At 39.6% G+C, this 22155-nt stretch overlaps 1 protein-coding gene across 1 annotated transcript in view; it reads right to left on the bottom strand.

The window, feature by feature from the left end:
* Positions 1-22155, bottom strand: part of RXFP2 (relaxin family peptide receptor 2) — an 86347-nt gene that overhangs the window by 21131 nt on the left and 43061 nt on the right. Inside the window, exons 6-11 of the mRNA XM_036744005.1 lie at positions 21351-21422; positions 19661-19732; positions 18097-18168; positions 13657-13728; positions 5867-5938; positions 3542-3613 (exon numbers count right to left, since the gene is read on the bottom strand). Coding sequence (XP_036599900.1) covers positions 3542-3613; positions 5867-5938; positions 13657-13728; positions 18097-18168; positions 19661-19732; positions 21351-21422 — 432 coding nt within the window. The remainder of the gene's footprint in view (positions 1-3541; positions 3614-5866; positions 5939-13656; positions 13729-18096; positions 18169-19660; positions 19733-21350; positions 21423-22155) is intronic.

The raw sequence follows: 22155 nt of genomic DNA, 5'->3' as shown, positions 1-22155 counted from the left end.
AATCACACCTGAGATCCCACTTATGCAACCTTAGGTAAGTACTTTGATTTCCCTGGACTCTAGTTTCCTTATCTCTATAATGATGAAGTTGAACCACGATTCTAGAGAAGCAAAGATAAAGCAGGTTACCCACTTATTGACAGAGGTGATGAACGCAAGAGGAGGAATAAATCATGTTTTTGGGCCTAGCCAATGAAGAAATTTGTTTTGCTTAACTTTCGAGATTTTATGAGGGATTTCTTTTTCCTTTTTTATCACCCTCCCCATGATAGAGATAAGGTAGAAAAAAAGAAAAGAAAAAGAAAGGAAGAAAAAGGGGTCATTGAGGTATTTTTTTTAAATCAGAAAAGGATAGAAGGCCAGAAGAACAAGTAGGAAACTTTGAAAGTTACGTGTTTAACCTATTTAAAAGAAAAGTAGACAACACGTAACAAAGATCTGCAGTTTCATGTACAGTCCTTTTGTTCCACTATCCTATGTATGAGATACACCAGGAAATGCCTGTTTTATTTGGTGTTTATTACGTTCATAACCTAAATAAACAATATATACAAAATATAATATGGACAGACACATGAACAGAAGAATAAATTAAAAAATAAAAATGAGTGGTTGGATTATATGGCCTTTGAGGATCTGTCTAGTACTAAATATATAATTCTTTAATCGTTACGACGTCCCTCTCTCAGACATTTGCCATTTTTTGTTTGGTAATTGCTCAGAAGGACATGATCTTTATGGGTTCAAATACGATCAATCCAGTCTATAGTTCCTCTCCAGCACATTGTGTTCATTGCTTCCTTCAGGATTCAGCTCTAACTAGCTCTTAAGAAGTCTCTCTCCTGACTAACCCTACCCAGCCCGGTCTGTGTTTGGCTTTAAGGAACCAAATTGACAAACCTCTTATGCCCAGCTTGAGAAATACTTTACGTATATTCAGTACTTCATACATATTTGTTGACTTTATGCACGCTGCCTAGAACTCCTATCTCCTCAAAAGCAGTGCCATTCTTCTCCTTCATTCTGAAGAGGTTGCCGTTTACAAGTAGAATTAGGGGGTAGCTGATCTGTGGGGTTTTTGTCCTGATAAAATAACCCACAGAACATGAACCATTAGAATCTTCTCTGGTTTTCATGAAGGGGGGCTTGAGGGTATGGAATGAAATTAGGATAGAAAAGGAGGAAGTTCTGTATCCTCATCTCCAAAGGTCACATAACAGAGAAATTGCTAGTTACAGCTCTGTTAGAAATATCTTATTCACTTTCACCCATGTTTTTGTTGTTCTCAGTGGTATCCAACTCCACATGACCTTATTTGGGGCTTTCTTGGCAAAGATACTAGAGTGGTTTGCCATTTCTTTCTTCAGTGCATTTTACAGATGAGAAAACTGAGGCAAACAGAAGTTAAGTGACTTGCCCAAGGTCACACAGCTAGCGAATGTCTGAGGTCAGATTTGAACCCAGGAAGAACCCAGTTTTCCTGACTCCAGGCCTGATGCTCTATTCACTGCGCCCGCTGGCTGCCCACTTTCACTCATACCTCTCTACTCACTGGTTGTGGTGGAGGAGATAGACTATTCCTTGCTTCCCATGGCTCCTTCTAGACTTGTTCTCTCTGTGCAATGTGCCCTCCTTTAAGGTTCATGTTATTTAAATTTATCATCCAATCCAGATCTTGATATCTGCTATCTACTGACCCCCCAGGACATTGTTCTTCCTTCCACAGTAAATTCACTGCCTGGCTCAAAGACTGTCTCTTTTCTTCAATCCCTTCCTTCATTCTAGAATACTTCAACATACATACCCTAACTTCAAAGTTTTTAATCTACTCAATTCAGATGGTCTTGCCATCATCCACAAGTGTTTTATTTCCCTGTTCACTAATGCTGAAATTCTTTTATCTGATCACAATCTTCTATCATTCTATTTTTTCCTATGCCTTGGGACCCCTAACCCTGTTCTTAATCTTTGCCTTGAACCCTGCCTCTTAGTTTTTCTGTAGGCCATTCCCTCTGCTCTGGTTTTACTATTCTCCTTTTTCCTTTCCTAACTCATTAGTCAATCAGTCCAACTGTACACTGTCCTTTACACTGCAATCCTTCGTCCCCTTGTCTCACCACTGATCATGCCTTGCCAAGCCACAACGTCGTGTTACTAACATCTTGTGCTGCTTTCATTTCTGTTCATGTGCTGCTTAGTCAATGGTCAGCCAGCTGACTATTGACTGATGGACTCCTACAATCTGTTGTCTTCACTTATATTCATATACTGTTGAATGGAGCTAGGAAATAAAAATTGTGAAAACATCCTAATTGTGTCCACTACAAATATATGTACGTGAACTCAATTTGGTTCTCATTGCAGCAAGGCGATCTTTTTATACCTCGCTAGTCATTTCACAATCCCACCCACCACACAAATATTCTTGTCTCTCTTCAAGCCTCTCACAGCATCCCCTTCCCCCAACTTCTCACTTCATACTTTACCAAAAAACAAATTGAGAGCATTGTGAATATGGTAGACATTTGTGCCCCCATCCTGGTTGAGCTGACCCCTGGAACTTCACCTGCTCCTCAGCACTTGGTGGTTCAAAGGATTTTCTACAGCAAATATACTCTGAATTCCAATTCCAAACACATATTCTTGTGAGTAGCTCTCTCTCCCAATAAAAGAGTATGAGAGCCAAATGGAAGAGATTATCTATCTAATTAAGCTAACTACCTGATTTTTAGACCTGTCCTAAACATGCTGTTCAGTCATTTTTCAATTATGCCTGACTCTTTGTGACCCCCTTTGGGGTTTTCTTGGCAAAAATACTGGAGTGGTTTGCTATTTCCTTCTCCAGCTCATTTTATAGATGAGGAAACTGAGGCAAACAGGGTTAAATGACTTGCTCGGGGTCAAACAGTTTCTAAGTGTCTAAGGCCAGATTTGAACTCATAAAGATGAGTCTTCCTGACTTCTGGCCCAGCACCCTATCTACTGTGCCACCTAGCCACATATAAACATAAGAGACCCAAGCCTATATTTATTTTTCATGGCAGATATTGAATGCCTATATGACATTAGACTGGAATATTTCTAACAGAGCAAGAACTAGAAATTTCTGTACCTGAATTCAGTGGCAGTGATTGTTGAGGGTGAAGCAGAAATGAGTGCTATCATCTGGAGCGTCTCTATCAGGGGTATTTAGTGTGCCCTGGTACACGATAAGGTTTCTAAGCTGCTGAAGGAGGAGGATGGTATGGAGACCAATGTGGGTAAAAGAGGCAGGGGATGAAGTGTATCCCAGGATGGTGCAGTTGGTGCCTTCTAAAAATTTCCATTCTGGGGCAACAGCCTGTAAGTCCCAACCTAGTTATGACTCTGATTTTGAATATCCAATGATCCATGGAACTGTGATCATTACCAGGGGAAAGGCAATGAGTACAATATGTCAGCAGCCCTATCAGTTATTTCCGAATTCCTACATATAGTACATACAATTTATTTTTATAGGTTTATAAGTTTTAATATTTTCTTAGTAGTTACTACTACTTACAATTCGCCTAAATTTTTTAATGAGGAAAAGGTCTTGTCTGGAACAAAGTCAATTTGATTTCTAGGAAGAAACCTGAAAGACAGATCAAGATTCATTACTGGTTATTTTTGTATGCTCCCATAATTAGGCCATTCTGTAAGCTGTCGTAGATCCAAGATGAATTTAATGCTTCTTTTTGAAGTCCCACTGGGAAGGAAGCATCTCTTGCTATAGAATATAAACAGTGCTGCTGTCTTGTCTCCCACCAAGTTGTGTTTGCTGTGATGAGAACATCCATTATCTTCTCCCCTAACTGATACTGCTAAATGAAATATGATTCAATATGTGGAATGTGATTGACAAAGGGAGGAAGCATTTGAACTTTGAACATTGGTTATTTTGGTAATTGGATCTTTCTCAATGCAACCTCAGAGATTCTCAAATAAGACAACACGACCAAGTTGATAGAGGTACCCTGGGGAAGATACGTTTCTTTAAGAGAAGGCAAGGAAGAACAAAACTGAGCCTACTCACCCCATCCCCTTAGTATACCAGCAAATTTTAAATTCTGAGTAACTCGTTTGGCATTTTCTGTCTCTCATACTCTAGTTTTCCTTTCTTAGGTGAGGGAAGGAAGGAAGATTAGTAGGTAAGGCATATACCATATCCTCCCCATTTCATATTTTCAGGGTAGTAGAAGTTACTATTTGCACTTTGTAGGTGATGTGTTCTCTTCTCATGCACACTTATATTAATGCCATGCAAAATGGCAATAGGGGCTCTTTCTAGATTTGCTAGAAGGAAAAGAAAACATGGTATTTGGAGAAGTGAAACTGAGTTCAAATCTAGATCCTTTTGCTTACTACACATGTGACTCTGCACAGGTCATCCCACCTTTTTAAGCTTCATTTTCATGCTCTGTAAATGAGAGAGAGAGAGAGGTTTTGCTGCATAGTGTGAAGAGGGCACTAGAAGTCAAGAAGCTGTAGGTTCAAGTCTCTCCTTAGACATTTCCTAGCTGTGCGACCCTAGGCATGTCTCTTAACCTTGCTCAACCTCATCTTTAAAATGAAGGAGTTGGATTCAGTGGCCTCTAAGGATCCTTCCACCATTAAATCAATGATCCTGTGATCATAGATGTATAGTTTAAAAGTAACACTTCTTCTAAGTAATTACCACTCAGCAACCAAGCAGAAGCCAGGATGGATTCTCAGCCAATGTGAAGATTCTTTTTCATTCTTGTCACTAATGATAACAAAAATAGCTAGCTTTTATATAATGCTTTGAGGTTTGCAAAATGCTTTGCAAAATGACTTCATTTTACCCTTACAACAATCCTGGAAGGAAGGTGCTATTATTATCCCCATTTTACAAATGAGGAAACCGAGGCAGACAGCACTTAAGTGACTTGCCCAGGGTCACACTGCTAGTGAGTATTTGAGGCTGGATTTGAATGCAGGTCTTCCTGACATAAGATCTATCATTCTATCCATTGTGCCACCTGGCTGCCCACTAATGCTTCCGTATGGCCAGTCTGAAAGGCAGAGAAAGACTGCTTTGGTGAGGGCTCTTAAATGGTAGCCAGGAAGATAAGAAAGGGGTTGTTGCCTCAAACTGGCAAAGTTCCACAGATCAGCTTGGCCAGGTTTGGGGCACAAACATCTGCCATGCTTGCAATGCTCTCTCTCCTCATCTCTGCCTCTTCCTGCAAGATTCAGCTCAAGGCCCACTTCATATATACATATATGTGTGTGTATGTGTATGTATATGTATATACACACATACACACATATATGTATACATATATGTATACGTATATGTATATATGTATACATGTATATACATATATATGTATGGGGGAGAGAGAGACACAGAGAGAGACAGAGACAGAGACAGAGACAGAGAGAGAGATGAGAGAGGGAGACAGAGAGAGACAGAGACAGAGAGAGCCAGAGAAAGGGAGGGAAGGAGGGAAGGGGAGGGGAAGAGAGAAAGAGAGCGGGGGAGGGGAAGGGGGGGGAGGGAGAAAGAAGTCTTTTTGGCATGTTGTCTTTCCCACTAAAATGTGAACTTTTTGAGGGCAGGGTCTTCCTCCCTCCCCCTTCTTTGTATTCTCAATGCTTAGCACAGGGCCTGGCGCAAATTAATTAATACTTGTTGACTCACTGACAAAAACAACAGAAAACAGGACCCTATACAGAGGTCTAAATGGCTAGCAAATAATTTCATGGCTTTCACTTCCAGATCAAAGCTGTAACTGAAATGCTGGGGTTTTTGTTTTTTGTTGTTTTTCACTTTTATTCAGTATTCCTTCTTGATTCACAAATAAGTCTGTTAAATACTTACAAAACTGTGAGCTCATCACATGCCAGAAAGGTGGAATTCATTAGAGACTTAATCTGATTGCCTTCCAAATCCCTGAAAACCAAGAAAGCCCATGTATCATATCAAGGAGCAGAGGGATCCGATTCTGAGCCCCTGCCAGCCCCTTCCAGGCCCACCCTTGCTCCTTCCCTTTCTTCCTAGGACCTCTTCCCAGTCTCTGACGGCAAAGCCAGAGTGATGAGCCCCGTGTCCCTTCTTGAGGCTTTGTCCTTGAAGTCAGCATTAGCACTTAATTTCAAGAGCGGAGATTGTTTTCTTCTGAATGGTTCCACGTGACTTCATCAGTCATGTCCGCTTTTTGAGATTGTTCAGTACTGCAGTGAAATGACAGGTTGGTGCTCTGAAGAGTTAAGGAACAACTGCCTCCATTTCAGAGGACTCCCTTCTTGCCATTTACCCAGGGAGCTGTTCGCTCAAGGTCTCCTTTACTCCTCCCAGATGTTGTAGAGCCAGCCCCCCTCCCACTTAATCTCTTACAGATTTGAAGACAGTTATTATGTTTCCACTTAGCCTGCTCTTCAGACTAAAAGCCTCCAACTCCTTTGTTCTTTCCTTGCAAGACCAATTTGTTCTCTTCTGGACTCTAATTTTTCCACATCACTCTTAAAATGTGTTTAAGACAAACACAGTAATCTTATAAAAGCCTTAGGGGCACCAAATATAACAGAAAGCGTATAGTCTCATTTCCACACTCTTTTATGTCATGTTTCCAGTAACACAAGCAAGTGGTAAGGTAGGCTTCTTAACAAAAGCAGGGGATTTCTGTCTCATATTTAAGCCTAGGCCATCTGTGAATACTGTAGGTCATCTATGAATACTATAGGTTCTTCTTTCTATTGTTCCTGTTTAGCCAGCCAAGGAGTGAGCTGAGGTTACAAGGTTTAAAACCTCTTGTCATGGTCATAAAGGACTTCCGGTAGGGCAGTAGAGTGACCAGGAAGGTTGGGTCGGCCATCCAGAAACCAGACAAGAGGTCAAGGGAAGGCAGGCCAAGAAGAGCCAGCATATCCCTCTCTCTCTCTCTCTCTCTCTCTCTCTCTCTCCCTATCTCAGTTTCTATCTCTAACATTTCTCTGTATCTATCAATCTATCATCTCTCTCTCTCCTCATATCTATCTGTATCTCCCTCCCTCTATTTCTCTCTCTCTCATCTCTCTCTCTGTCATTTCTCTCTTTCTCTCTCTCTCTTCCTCTGTCTGTCTCTCTCTGTCTCTCTCATCTCTCTCTCTCCTCTCTGTCTCTCTGTCTCTCAGCACTGTGCTAAGTGTACCTCTGAGAAGTGTTTAAGGCAGGGCCAGACTATGGGTCTGAAGGGTAAATGCAGGAGAGTTTCCTAGAACACATAACAGCCAGGAGAAACCTCTGACAATCTCTGGGGGAAAGGTTGCCAGCCCTAGGGCTTGTCTTGCTTTCTAAGTTGGAGATGCTCAGCCAGCTACCCTGTTTCACTTGCCCCTAGAAGACAGATTTAGAGCTGGAAGGAAACATAGAACCACAGATATAGAGCTGCAGAAATGTCAGTGGCCATGTAGTCCAACTCTTTTATTTTAAAGATGAGGAAACTGAAGCGTTGCCAGTGAGATGAAGTGGCTTGCCCAAGGTCACATGGATGGTAAATGGCATAGCTGAGATTTGAGGTTTGATTCATCTACCTTCCAGGATCCAGCTTTGAACCCTGGTTCAGCTATCTTGTGTGACTTTGGGCAAGTCTCTTCTGACCTCTGGTCCTCGGCTTCAACTGTAAAATGAAGAAGTTGGAGTTAGGTTTTAGAGATGACCAACTTGAAAGACAGACAGCTGGCAAGGGTGAAATGACCGGCAGCTGCCCAGGTGACTACCAGGGCTCCAAAAGCATATCAGGAGTTCTCTTGAGGCTGCCTGTATATTGGTACAGTGTCAGCATCACCTGGGTATTTGTGATGAAGTGTTTCAAGAGTAGAGTATGAAATCAGCAGAAAATGGAGTGTGGACAGAGTAAGGCGGTCAGCCAACAGAGTTGATTCAGAGCTTGGTGGCATGAATCAGAGAGAACAGCAGTAGTAAAACAGTGGTGTGGGCAATTGAGTCAGGGTATGTTGAACTATGGATCCTGGGCAGTTTGTGGGCACATCTCGGTGTGGCTCCCCAGAGGGTTGGGTTTTGCCCTAGAATGGACCTTGATTTAGAAAGTCAGGGAAGAGTGAACATAAGGCCCTATGTAGTAACCAAGCAGGCTATTGGCCACCTGAGAAATTGCATGTGCCTTCAGGCCTAGAGTCTCCCTAGCTGAAGAGATTGTAGTATTTAGATAGAAAAGAGTAAAGAAACTTATTAGATACTGTACATATGAATGGCATGATTCTGAGCCCTTCACTTAATTCTATGTGGGGGAAAAAGTGTCCTGGGGTGGAGATAGTGGTGCAGGGGGCAAGCTGACCCAGATCTTCAGCAAAAGTTCAGACCAATGTATGACTGGACCTTTAACAGTTGCAATGGTTGATTTCTGAGGTCTCCCTCAGCTCTTGATGTTATAACATTTAAAAAAGCTCTTATTTGTCTATGACTCTCCTGATACTGCATATATTTTCCAGTTGTTTTATTTTTTGGTCGTGTCCTCTTTGTGACCCCTTTTGGTGTTTCCTTGGCAAAGCTACGGGAGTGGTTTGCCATTTCCTCCTCCTGTTCATTTTACAATGAGGAAAGTGAGGCAAACAGGGATAATTAGCTTGACCAGGGTCACCCAGCTAGTAAATGTCTGAGGCAAGATTTGAACTCAGGTCTTCCTGACTCCATTCCTGTTGCTCCATTTACAGCACCACTGAGCTGCTCATATCTTCTTATACAGGCCCGTTTTGGGGGATGTGGAAGCCTATGCAAGTAATCCCATGGAACGAGTTTCTCTCATCGCTATTGCCTGTTGGGTTTTGGTTTCTGGGCAGAGTTCTTTATAATGGCAGAGGGTGAGTAAACTTTGACTTGGGGACAGTGAGCAAGTAAAGACTGAGATGAAAGTAGAAATCGAATTCTAGGAAAGGTAACCAAATTAAGGTTGATGAGAAAGATTTGCTTGCTTGTAGACTGAACTAGAGTTCTTGCCGCTGAAAAGGGAGGAAGAGAGAAAACTGTCCTCATGTACCTGGCATAATGCCTGGTCATGTCTGACTCTTAGTGACCCCTTTTAGCATTTTCTTGGCAGAGATACTGGAAAGTTTTGCCATTTCCTTCTACAGCTCATTTTACAAATGAAGAACTGAGGCAAACAGGGTTAAGTGCTTTTCCCAGGGTAACACAGCCAGCAAGTGTCTGAGGCCAGATTTGAACTCAGAAAGATGAGTCTTCCTGACTCCAGGTCTGGTGCTCTATCCACTGTGCCACCTAGCTGCCTGCCTGGAATATAGCAGGGGATTAATCTGTGTTTGGTGAACTGAATATCTGGGATACCAGATACCGTGGAAATATAGCAGGTACAACATGACAAGAAAAATAGCAGTAGATAGACCTAGGAAGAAGATGTAGCTAGCTGGTGCAGTGCATGGAACACTGGGCCTGGAGTCAGGAAGACCTTGGTTCAAATATGACCTTAGACATTTACCAGCTGTGTGACACTGGATAAGTCACAATCTCTGTTTACCTTCAATTTCCTCAGCTGTAAAACAGGGATAATAACGGCATCTACCTCTCAGGGTCAAATGAGCTAATATTAATAAAGCATTTAGCACAGTGCCTGGGACACAGCATGTCCTATATAAATGCTCATTCCCTTCCCTTTCCCTGATAAAGTTCATGAGTTCAGATTTTTGTTGTTCAGTTGCATCTGACCCTGATTTGGGGCTTTCTTGGCAGAGACACTACAGTAGTTTGCCATTTCCTTCTCCAGCTCGTTTTACAGGTAAGGAACGGAGGCAAACAAGGTTAAGTGATTTGCCCAGGGTCACATAGCTAGTGAGTGTCTGAGGCCACATTTGAACTCAGGTCTTCCTGACTTCAGGACTAGCACTCTATACACTATGCAACCTACTTGCCCTTGAGCTCAGATACCTGTATAGAAAAAAATAAAGTGAAGGTTAAAAATGAGAAGAATTAGAGCTCCTAATACAATGATGTGTATTTTATCTTATAGTTATCATCGAGATTTCATAGGAGAGCACTCATGATCGGAATATATGGCTATGGAAGAATATAACTTATTCAAAAGGAACAGAATTAGATTTTTTAAAAACAGGTGATTAAGTAGCATTTTATATTGCTTACTCATATAAGAAAATTCAGGAATCAAAATGAAAGGCATAGTAGAGATCATTTGGGTGAAGATCAATAGAGAGGGAGATGAGAAATCATATTGTCTTGGAAACCACTAAGTGGAAGAAATAACACAGGTGAGAAACTCAGGAAATGATTTACAGTTTAGGCAGAAAGGGCTGCTAGAGTAGTGATGAGGGACTTCAACCATCTGGACATCTGCTGTGGTTTTATCTCTGCCAAAAACAGAGCAGCATAAATTCTTGACTTGCTTATAGTGATAATTTTATTTTTCAAAAGATACAGGAAACAATAAAGGAAAACACTATTCCAGAACAATAATGAAGAACTCATCAGTAAAGTGGAAATGATGAGGACTTTAGGGAGAAAGAAGCAAACACTACATATTTAGGATTTGTAATAGAAAATGAGGAAAGCCAGGCATTCGCACCCTGCCTAGATCTTAGGAAAGAAGGTCATAGAAAGTGGCCTAAAATTCTATAAGGATGGTTGGATAATAGAGGGATAGGAAACTCTCATGAATGTGTCTTCAAAGGTATGAGCTGCTTCTCTGCATGTATTGCCTATAGGTCTATTTCTCCACTTGTCCACCTTGGTAACATTAACTCCTTGTGTGTAACTTTCCCTGTGTGTTTACTATGTGTCCATTCTTCCCACTGATGTTGTGTGTACTTGTGGGAGAGTATACCCTAGGTTTATGGAGTCTGGGGGATAGTATGTTGTTATTTTTCTTACCACAATAAATGCTTTCATTCGAACTAATTGTGTCTCTGGCTAATAAAGGTAAACACATTAATGGGGGCTCATCAGCTATTGTTTTAGAGATCGAAGACTGATAGGGTCCCTTGAGTCTAGCTGTCTGCTGGAGAATAATGTGAATTGTGTGTGTACAAGCGAAACAATGAGCTACGCTGTGAAACTCATTCAGGATCTTCATATTGGATGCTCTAGCGCAGAGGTGGGGAACCTGAAGCACATGTGTCTTTGTAGGTCCTTAAGTGTGGCCTTTTGACTTTAGGACTTGTTCTGTAAAATTTGGATTCAGGACCTTAAAGCCACGGGTTCCCCACCCCTGCTCTAGTGACATAAGGAACAACTGGATGAAAAATGAGCATTTTCCCTTTTGTCCCCGAGGATATAATTAGTCAATTTAAGTGAAATGCTGAAACTAAGAAGATGAAATGGAAATTAATATTAAAGTAAAATCCTGCACAGGCTAAAATAAATCAGCTTCACAAGTACAAGATGAAAATAGTATGGCTAAACAACAATTTATTGTCAAAAAAGACTTGGGGTTTTAAAGGAATAAAATTTCAACATGAACATTGAACAAAGGCAGGCAAAAAAAATTCCAACCCAGGCTCATAATTTTCCAGAACAGAGGAGGTCATAGTCTTGCTATTATCTACCATGGTCAAAACATACTCGGGGCATTATGTTTGATTCCTGGAGCCATATTTTAGGAAGGAAGTGAATAACTTAGAAATTAGCCAGAGGAGGGAGCCCAGAATGAAGGGACTAGAAATCATGACAGCTGTTATCTATTTCTGAAGATAATTAGGATAAAAGGAAAAGAATCTATATGTTCTAAAATGTTTATAGAAGCTCTCTTTGTGGTGGCAAAGAACTGGAAATTGCAGGGATGTCCATCAATTAGGGAATGGCTGAACAAGTTGTGGTATATGGTTATGATGGAATACTACTGTGCTATAAGAAATCATGAGCTCAATAATTTTAGAAAACGTGGAAAGACTTGTATGAAATAATAAAGAGCAAAAATGAGCAGAACCAAGAGAACATTGCATATAGTAATAGCAGTATTGTTTTAAGAACAACTTTTAGAGAATAGGTTATTTTGACTATTATAAATACCCAAATTAACTATAAAGGACATATGAAGAAAAATGTTATCTGCATCATAGAAAGAACTGATAAAGAGAAGTATGTATAGAACAGTTTTACATATATATACATATATATACATATATATGTATATGTATATGTATGTATATATACATATATATATGTGTGTATATCTATATACCTCTTTGTGTCTAATGGTAGTCATCTCTAGGCAGGGCAGGGGTTGGGGCGATGGAGGGAAAAAAGAAATTTACATGATAATTTTGTTGAATATTTGAAAGTAATAGCAAGTTATGAATTGTAGGTTTGCAGTTTCATATACAATCATCTTTTTTATTGTACTATGTTATGGAAATGCTTGTTTTATTCCATAAATTAAAAAACGGGACTATCATGCAAGGGGAAAGAGACATTCTGTTTGGCCTTCAAAAGCAGAAGAACTAGGAGCAATGGGTAAACATCGAAAAGAAGCAGATTTTAGCCTGATATAAGGAAAACCTTCTGGACAATTGGAACTGTCCAAAGTAGAATGGAATACCAACCTAATTAGGGAGTTCTCCCTCACTGGTAATCTTCAATCAAAGACTAGATGAAAACTCGGCAGGTATTTTGTAGAAAACAGTGGACTTGACAGCCACTGAAATTCTGGAATTCTGCCATCTTTCCCTTTTTCTCTGTTTTTCTTTTGTGTGGAGGTAGAGAGCAAGTCCTTTAATTATAACCGTATAGATGTAGCACTAGAGCCCATCTAGTCCAATTCCATCATTTTAACAATCCAGGAAACTGGGAGCTTGTGACTTGCCCAAGGACACACAGGTAGCTAATTCTTCCTACTCAGTTTTTGTTCATGTTTTCATTTTTCTTTTCTCAACTGAATGGAAAGTTACAACAATAGGAACAACACTGAGATATGGCTCATTTACAATCCGTATGAAGGTTTTTGTCAAAGCAAGTGATTGAAACAGAAAGTGGAGATGAAAAACTAAATGACATATCTGAGAATATCTTATTGGATAGATATTCAAAAAGAGCAGCAATAAAACCTTGTTTTTAAAATGTGAAGTAGAAAAAAATGTAAGTATAGAAGGTGATACAAGTAATTTTGCTATTATCTTGAACAGTGTTATATATTACCTTCTTAAAGTCACAGAATTTTACAACACAATTTCTTTTTTCTTACTTGTTTTTGTTATATTGAAATGTTTGTGTTTCACGAACAAAAATTTAAAAACCTTAGGGCAGCAAGGTGGCACGGTGGATTAGAGCACTGGGTCTGGAGTCAGGAAGATCTAAGTTTAATTCTGGCCTCAGAAACTTACTAACTGGGTGACCCTGAGTAAGTCACCTAACCCTGTTTGCCTCAGTATCCTCATCTGTAAAATGAGCTGGAGAAGGAAATGGCATACTACTCCAGTATCTTTGCCAAGAAAACCCCAGATGAGGTCACGAAGAGTGGGACGCAATTAATCTACTAGACAATAACAACAGAATGATCATGATTTCTGAGTTAAGAGTTAGCTACTACCAACATATTTTACCAGTTTACTTTTTGTTCGAACTTTGTTGTTGTAAAGATAAAATCTTTCTCACTTCAGCTCTGATTTATTCATCTGAATAAATAAGCAATTAGAACATTAATGTTTACTTACAGCCAATTAAGATGAGGCATGTAGTTACACATCTCCTTGGGGAGGGCTTCCAAGTGGTTATTGATCATAGACCTTTATAAAAGGAAGATATTAATTAGAAATAAAATCTGCTATCTTCAAACAGAATAAAACCCCGATCTAGAGGAGAATGTTTATTGATCTTATCATTCTGAAATCTGGTGGCTTAAATAGACCTTTTTTTTAGGACTAGAAGTATGATTTATTTAACTATGTGGAGCACTCTGCACAAAGAAAACTCTCACCAATGTGAATCAGAGACTCACAGAATGCCATTGAGTAGTCTAAGGGCACTGTTTGATTAAATTGTGATTCCATCAATAAATATTTATTAAGCACCTACTATATGCCAAGGGGGCAGCTAGGTGACACACAGTAGACAGTGTATACAGCCTGGAGTTAGTAAGACTATTCTTCCTGAGTTCAAATCTGGCCTCAGACACTTACTAGCAGTATGACCCTTCACAAGTCCCTTAACTCTGTTTGCCCTCAGTTTCCTCATCTGTAAAATGAGCTGGAGAAGGAAATGGCAAACCACTCCAGTACCTTTGCCAAATAGGGTCACAAAGAGTTGCACATGATGGAAAATCACTGAACAACTATATGCCTGGCACTTTGCAAAGCACTGGGTATACAAGGAGGTAAAAGACAGATTATGAGCCCCAAAGGGCTCATAATCTAACAAGGAAGGCAACAGCAAACCAACATGTACAAATAAACTATTTACAGGAAAAATAGTAAATAATTAAAAGAGGGAAGTTTTTGGGAAAGGCTTCCTGTAGAAGATGAGGTTTTAGTTGAGACTTAAAGGAAGCCAGGAAAACCAGTAGATAGAGATGAGGAGGGAGAGCATTGCAGGCATGGAGCCAGAGAAAATGCCCAGATGGAGTGTCTTGTTCATGGAACAAAGAGGCCTGGATCAAAGAGTATGCGGTGGGAGTAAAGTGTAAGAAGACTGGAAGAGTATGGGTAAGGGCTAGGCTATGAAGGGTTCTGAAAACCAAATAGAAGACTTTGTATTTGATCCTAGAGGTGATGGGGAATACTGGAAGTTATTGAGTAGTGGTGTGACGTGGTTGGATCTGTGCTTCAAGAGAAAAGGACAATGTAGATTTGAAATGGCTCACCAAGGGGACAAAACAGAAAAATGGGAAGGGAAAGAAAAGGGAATAAACAATTTATTAAGCACTTATTATGTGCCAGGCACAATGCTAAGCATTTTATAAACATAATTTGATTTTATTCTCCCAACAAACCTGAGAGGTAGGTTCTATGATTAGCCCTATGTTACAATTGAGGAAACTGAGGATGAATGGTTAAGTGACTTGCCCAGTGTCAGATAGCTAGTAGAAGTCTGATCCAGATTTGAACTCAGTTCTTCCTGACTCCAGATCCAGTGCTCTATCATTGTGCCATCTAGATGTTTCAAAGGAAGGAAATAAAGGAAAAGAAAAAAGGAGAGTAACTAATACAGTGGATATGGCCCGAGAGAGAGCTGGGGGGTGAAGGAACTGGAAAGTCATGGTGTGGAGAAAGAGAAAGTTTTCTTAAGGGAAGGAAGAGGCAGTAGCAAAGGCAGAAAGTTTACAAATTATAGTCAGAGAAGGGGATTTTGAAATTCTTGAACATGGTGGTAGTGTATTTGTGAGTTATGGCAAAATCAAGGGTATGACCGTCTGTGTATGTGCCTGATGTGGGGTAGAGGACTAGCTCATGAAAAGTGAGTAGATTGAGAAGCTGAGTGGTTAGGATGTTTGAGGGATCATCAATGTGTACACTAAAGTCCCCTAGTATAAGGACAGGAGTTGTGGAGAGGAGAAGAATTATGAGCCAGGTACCAAACTCATTGAGGCAGCAAGGAGAAAGACCTGGAGAACTGTAGGCAATAGCTACCAGAAATTTGATTGGGTGGTAATATAAATTACATGAACTTCAGAGGAATAGAGGTTTGTGAGTGATGTAGGTAAAGAGAGAAACTGGAAATGATGATGGGGAGTAAGGGGTATTCCAGCTCTCCAACTTTGACCTAGGGAAATGAGTGAAGGTGTAGGCAGTATTGGAATGCATGGCTATGGCGGGAATCAGGTTTTGGTGATAGCAAGAATATGAAAGAAGTGGGAGAGGAGAGGAAAAGATTTAGGAGCAAGGGAAGTTTGTTGCCTATGGAACAAGCATTTGAGAAAGCACAGTGGAAGGAATGGGTGGTATTTGGTTGGGACTTTGGGATGGGAGGGTTGAAAGGGATGGGAATAAGGAATTGACTGGTAGGGGATGGGGAATAGGGTTTGGATGATGATCTACAGAGCTTCAGAATCACTTGAATATGTAAGGTATGACAGATATGAGGATGTTCATCATGGAGTGGAAGGAATTATTCCTCTTCCCAGTGGAGGCTGGAGATGAGGCTAGAAACAAGTACAACCTATGATAAAAGGCACATAGTCAGTTGGTCACATGGGAGGTCCTGTTTCACTACTTCTCTGAAGGCTGGAGATTAGTCAGGAGACAGGACAGCAGGAGATGGAAGTCCTCCTCTCCACCAACTTCCTTCTTTTTCCCTCAGGGGACATGTAAGGCAGTAGGGGAAGGCACAGAGTCAATGGAAAATCTCATTTCTCTTCTCACCTAAGGATGGAGATCAGGTGGGTGCCACAAGAGGTAAAAATCTTGCCAGCATGACTTGTGGGTGCAGACTGAAGTCTGTCCCTGGCCCCTGTAGGAAACTTTCCTCAGGGTCACATGCAGCAGGAGTTGGGCAGCTAGTGTATGTCAAATGCAAGATTTAGGCCCAGGTCTTCTCTATGCCTGGGCCAGCTCTCAATCTCCTAGCTCACGGTGCCTTTCAAAGAGCTCTTTTAGGATAAGAAAATATTTTTTTTTGTTTTTTTTTTTTAAGGGGGAAGGCAGGGCAATTGGGATTAAGTGACTTGCCCAAGGTCACACAGCTAGTAAGTGTATCAAGTGTCTGAGGCTGAATTTGAACTCAGGTCCTCCTGACTTCAGGTCCGGTGCTCACTGCGCCACCTAGCTGCCCCAATAAATTTTTTTGCAAACTGGTCTTTATCTGGCATTGAAAAAGAGAACCGGACTTTGGAAAAGAAACTAAGAAATATGAATATGATATGCAACCTCAAAGTATCATCTTGTTTAGGTTTTATGAAATAAAACTAATTGTATATATACATGTATGTGTATGCATATATATACATACATGTATATATCTCGTAATAATTTTCAAGTATACATAACTATACATGATAATTTTCCTTATTGTTTTAAGTATAAAATTATATACTCTACATAGCTAAGGTATACTTAATTTCCAAGTATTCAGGAACTCTGCTGGGAATGGCATTCAACTTGAAGTGCCACAGAGAGGAGTGTAAAGAAAATCATCTCTCATGCAGGTTAAGATGGAAGACATAGTTCATAATACTGCAGCACTCACTTTGACATGTAGAAAAGTGTAATTCCTACAGTAAAGAAACATAATTTTTACTAGTAATCTATTCCTGTGCATTAATAAACACTGGAAAAAAGTGCAGTTATCAGCAAGGTGGTGTTTTTTTTTAGACAAAGGCATATTTCCCCTGGATGTGTAATGGAAAGAATACTGGGCTTAGAAATGAGAGACTAGAGTTCTGGTCCAGTCTCTGACATTTACTATAAAACTAAAATTCAGAAAAGGAAAGTGATTTTCCCTGAGGCTCACAGTGGATGAATGAAAATGAAAATGAAAACCACATTTTCCGGTGTTTTGTGATTCAGGGGTGTGCTGGAGCCAGATTTTTAGTGGGATCATTACGCCTTGGAAACTGGCAATTACTACAAATCAGGGCTTGATTTATTGTTTTGTTGATTATCTAGACTTAAGAAAGTGATGAGAAAATATCAATAATGCAGAGTTAACTTAAAAGTATGTCATGCATACATTTCTGCTCCCCAGACATCTGGTTGTTAAACATTTACCAACACATCTTTGAATTTAGGTATTATCTACTGATCAGCATTGTTGGGAGGAAAATGGTTTGTTTAAAATGATTTGTTGGGATTATTTTCTGACTTGTTTTCTTTGTACCTATGGAAAAAAAATGTGTTGGAGCCAAGATCCTGTCAGACTTAAGCACTATGTGAAAAATGGACACTAGCTTGGTAGCCAACAAAAATTAGAGTATATCTTAAACCAAAATCAAATGAAAGTGGATTGAAAAAATATCAGTCATTGGGCTCAGGAAGAAAGCAATACACCCCCTCTGATTTTGATTCCTTTTAGGGGGTGGTCAGGAGAATGGCATCAGTAGAGTATATGAAATCACTACACATTTTGTGAATTATGGACATTTTAATGAAAATGTCATTGAACTTCTTTGTTAAATTGAATCAGGTACTACTAAACAGATGGAGAAGTGAATTTTTACTTACAAGAAAAACAAAGAATTTAATCCAGTAAATAACTGCTGGGAAATTCTGGTTATTGGGTTGTCATCTAGAATTCTGAAAAAAAAACATAATTAAGAAGCTTCAGTGTTAATGGTATTTGTAAACTATAGGAAAAATAGTATCAGAAAATAATTCTTAACAAGAGGCAGATGATTCTTTTACTTCCTAAATGTTGAACTGAATTTATATTTTATTTAGGAATTATGCCCCCTCTACTTCCTAAAAAGGGGTTTGATGTCACTTGAGAAGCATGACCATTAAAAAAATGTAAAAAGGAGTAGGGAAACAGATGGTGCTGGGCATCTGAGATGAACTAATTACCCTCCTAAATTTTATTCTGAGTTTCCAAGGTAGCTAATATAACAGTGGAAACATATTGGCAGAAATATATGTGTTTTCCCCCCATAAGTTATACAAGTAAATGTCAGATAAGATGTTAGATAACTTCTACATAGTTTCCAGGCATGGTTATGGGAGGAAAAACAAAAGAATTGAACACATGTTCAATGAAATACCTCTGGTGTTCATTCCTCTGCTTTTAATCATGCTGTCATTTCCCCCTTATTAGAAGTCAAGAATCCAATCTCTCTTACTCTGGTACTGATGGACTAATATAAAGTTATTTTGGTAGTAGGCCGTATTTTGAAGAAACCAAAATCAGAGGTCCATGAGATGAGGGAGAAAGGGAAATTGAAATTGAAAAGGTAAATTAAAATATAAAGTTGTTGTGGTACTAGGTCATATTTTAAAGAAACCAAAATCAGGGGTTCATGAGATTAGTAAGAAAGGTCAATTTAAGTGAGAAAGTCCTCAGGCCCCCTAACCCTCTTTTTCCAGTCCTGGTAATGTTAGAGCTAGAAAGTTGGGGGTAGTGCCAGGGAAACAGAAATTAGTTGTGAGGCTGTACTGGGATGATGGAGATAGAGCCAGAAAAATGGTACCTATTATAGTCAGTACAATTCAATTCAGTATAATTCAACAAACATTTATTAAAAACTTACAATGTGCAAGGCACTGTGATAGATGCTAGGGGTACAAAGACTAAAACAAGATAGCCCTTGTCTTCAAGGAGATTACGCTCAACCCAAGAGAGTTTACATTCTATTGAACATGCACTTTCTATATTACATTCTACTTATGGTACAGGTAAGTAAAGACAAAGTAGTATGAAGAGGGAGAGATCAGTAACAACTGAGAGAATATGATAAAATCAAGGAATTCCTTATTTTCCAGGGCCCAGACAAGTCTTCCCTGATTTTCCGGATATAATTATCATGTGCCTATGGGGATATCACCTTCACTTCCCTTTTTAGAACATAAGCTTCTTGAGGAAAAGGATGATCTTTTTCCCTTGTATTTGTATCCCTAGTGCTTGGCATAGTGCCTGGTAAGCGATTAATAAATACTTATTGATGTGACTTTATTATATGGTAATATGGTGCCACATAAAAAATGAATGAAATCACAGCAGAAACAATCCAAAACCACACAATGGGATGCCTCTAGAAACAGTGTTTATAGGGGAAATGTGAACTAGGATACTTACAGCCATGATAACTCGTGTAAATCTTTAAATACTCCAGGTCTGAGACTGGTAATACAATTGTGACTGAGATACCTACAAACGGAACAACATGGAAGTCAATTGGACCCAAGCTGTTTCGGTCTTTGTGTTAGAATGTATGCTACTTACGGTGGTTGCTCTGTACCTATGTAGCCGTTACTGAAAAGTCCATGTTGACATAGTGCTCTGTGTATAACAGGCTGTTGATAAGAGTTTGTTAGATTGAACTGAATTGAACCAAAGATGAAAAAAGAAGGAATGGGGAATTATAGAAAACCACTCATTGAATGTAAGTCATTATTCTAGTGCCTTCCCTCTGAGATGATCTTCACATCATCCTACATATATCTTGTTTGTACACAGTTGTTTGCGTATTGTTTGCCCCATTAGACTGTGAGCTACTTGAGAGCAGGGACTGCCTTTTGCCTTTCTTTGTATCCCGAGGGAGCTTAGAACTCTTCCTGGCACATGGTAAGTACTTAGTAAATTCTTATTATCTTAACTTGAATTTACAGCAGTAAATTCAGTTATTATTATTAAATCTATCAATCTATTATTAAAAATAAGGCATGACAAATATGATGCATCGGAATATAGTGTGTTGTTTGTCCTTCATTTTGAAGAGGACCAATGGTATCATGGGGTGATGTATTGACTTGAGTGTGAATTGGCAGAGTTGTACAGAGTTGTCAGCCTCACTCTGCCTTCCAGAGTCATCAAAGTCCAATTGCAAAACAAAAGTCAGAGCCACTGGGGATGATCCTGGATGGACAGGATGACCCTGGATGGAGTGGATGACCTTGGGGTCTTCTCTGTCTGACCAAGCTCGTAGTGTTCCACATTGCCTTCAGCCGCTTTCATGACTATTGGAACAAATTGTTCTCATCTGCCCGTTCTACCAAGGGAAGTCTTCACATTTCTGGGTAGACATCCCCTCTAGCTCACTGACAGGTTTGAGGCCTGGTTTAACCCATCTTCCAAGACGATTATAACTGGGTTTGGCCACTGTGCATGCTACAAGCTTCTTGGAGCCACGGATGAGAGTTGGGTGAAAGGTGGGCACCAAAGGTAGACGAGCAGCCCTGAGAAGGGCTTGGCAAGCTCTCACACTAGAGGTACTAGTCCTACCTGAACACTCCATACCCTTGTTGGAAATTAATAGCAGGGGTACAAAGTTCGAGAGTTACAAAGTGATCCCTCTGCTATACCTAACTCCAGTCTCATCCTCACTAGTATATCTAGTCAGGGTCCCTGCATTTTAAGAAAAAGTGCTAATGATCTGAAGTAGGCCTTAAATAGAGCAATAAAAATTAGTATTACGTTGGGTAATTGGTCCAAAGAGGAAAGGTTAAAGGAGCTTTGGTTATTTAACCTAAAAAACGGGAAGGGAGAGATACTAATTTCCTCAGTGAAAACTTAGTGCTTAGTGGTTAAGTAATTTGTGGTGTGATCTTTGGCCAGATATTTTTCTATCATCTAGTGTGTATATATATATATACATATATATGCATATATATATGTATATATATACACACACACACATATATATGTATATATACACATATACATGCATATATATGTGTATATCTCTCTCTATATATATATTTAGTATAGCTCTAGTCTTCCTTTTTAATTAAGAAGATATATAGAATTGCTAAAAAAAGTTACTTACAATATTTGAAGTTTGTACAATCCGAAAAAAGCTTTCCTGGATATATATTTAATACAGTTATACTGTAAGAATCTGGTAGGGATGAGACAAAAGAGCACTGTAGTTATGTTTCATATGCTATATTTAAAATGTTGCTGTGAAAAAAGCACATTATAAATGTTAAATCGCTCTACAAGTGTAAGTTGTTAGGATATCAACTCTGAAAAGAATATTTAACTTAGTGTCAAGTAATGTGGATTCAAACCCTCTCTCTGACACCAGCCCTGTGGTCATGGGCAAGTTTTTCAGTCTCTTCTAGCCCCACTTTCTTCATCTGTTAAAAAAAGGCTAATAATATCAGCCTTACTTTTCTCACAGGGTTGTTTTGAGCAAAGCACTTTGAAATTTCAAAGTGTTATAGAAATGTGAGTTATTCTTATTTTTCTTCTGGCTAGAACTGCGGTGACCTAGCATTAACTTTCCCAGGAGGTCTTCTGTAAAAATGACCCAGATTGTGCTGCTTGAACTTCTTGCTGCACTATTAGGAAGACATAGCTGTGGTGCCTTGAATGCTGCCCTTTGGCTCTGCCCAGTCAGATCTCACAAATTAAGCTATACGAGAGAAGCAAGATGGGGGTGTAGTGGAAATAGCCCTAGAATTGGAGGCAGGAGACTTGGGTTCAAGTCTTGGCTTTGCCACTGATTAGCTATGTGACCTTGGTCCTTTCTGGACCTTATTTTCCTCATCTGTAACATGCTGGAGTTGGCCTAGATGTTCTCTAAGGCTCCTTTCTGCTCTGGCATTCTGTGATTCTGTGAAAGCTCC

Source organism: Trichosurus vulpecula, chromosome 2 (assembly GCF_011100635.1).
Source record: "Trichosurus vulpecula isolate mTriVul1 chromosome 2, mTriVul1.pri, whole genome shotgun sequence".
Taxonomy (NCBI): domain Eukaryota; kingdom Metazoa; phylum Chordata; class Mammalia; order Diprotodontia; family Phalangeridae; genus Trichosurus; species Trichosurus vulpecula.
This window is presented reverse-complemented; position numbering and strand designations above follow the sequence as displayed.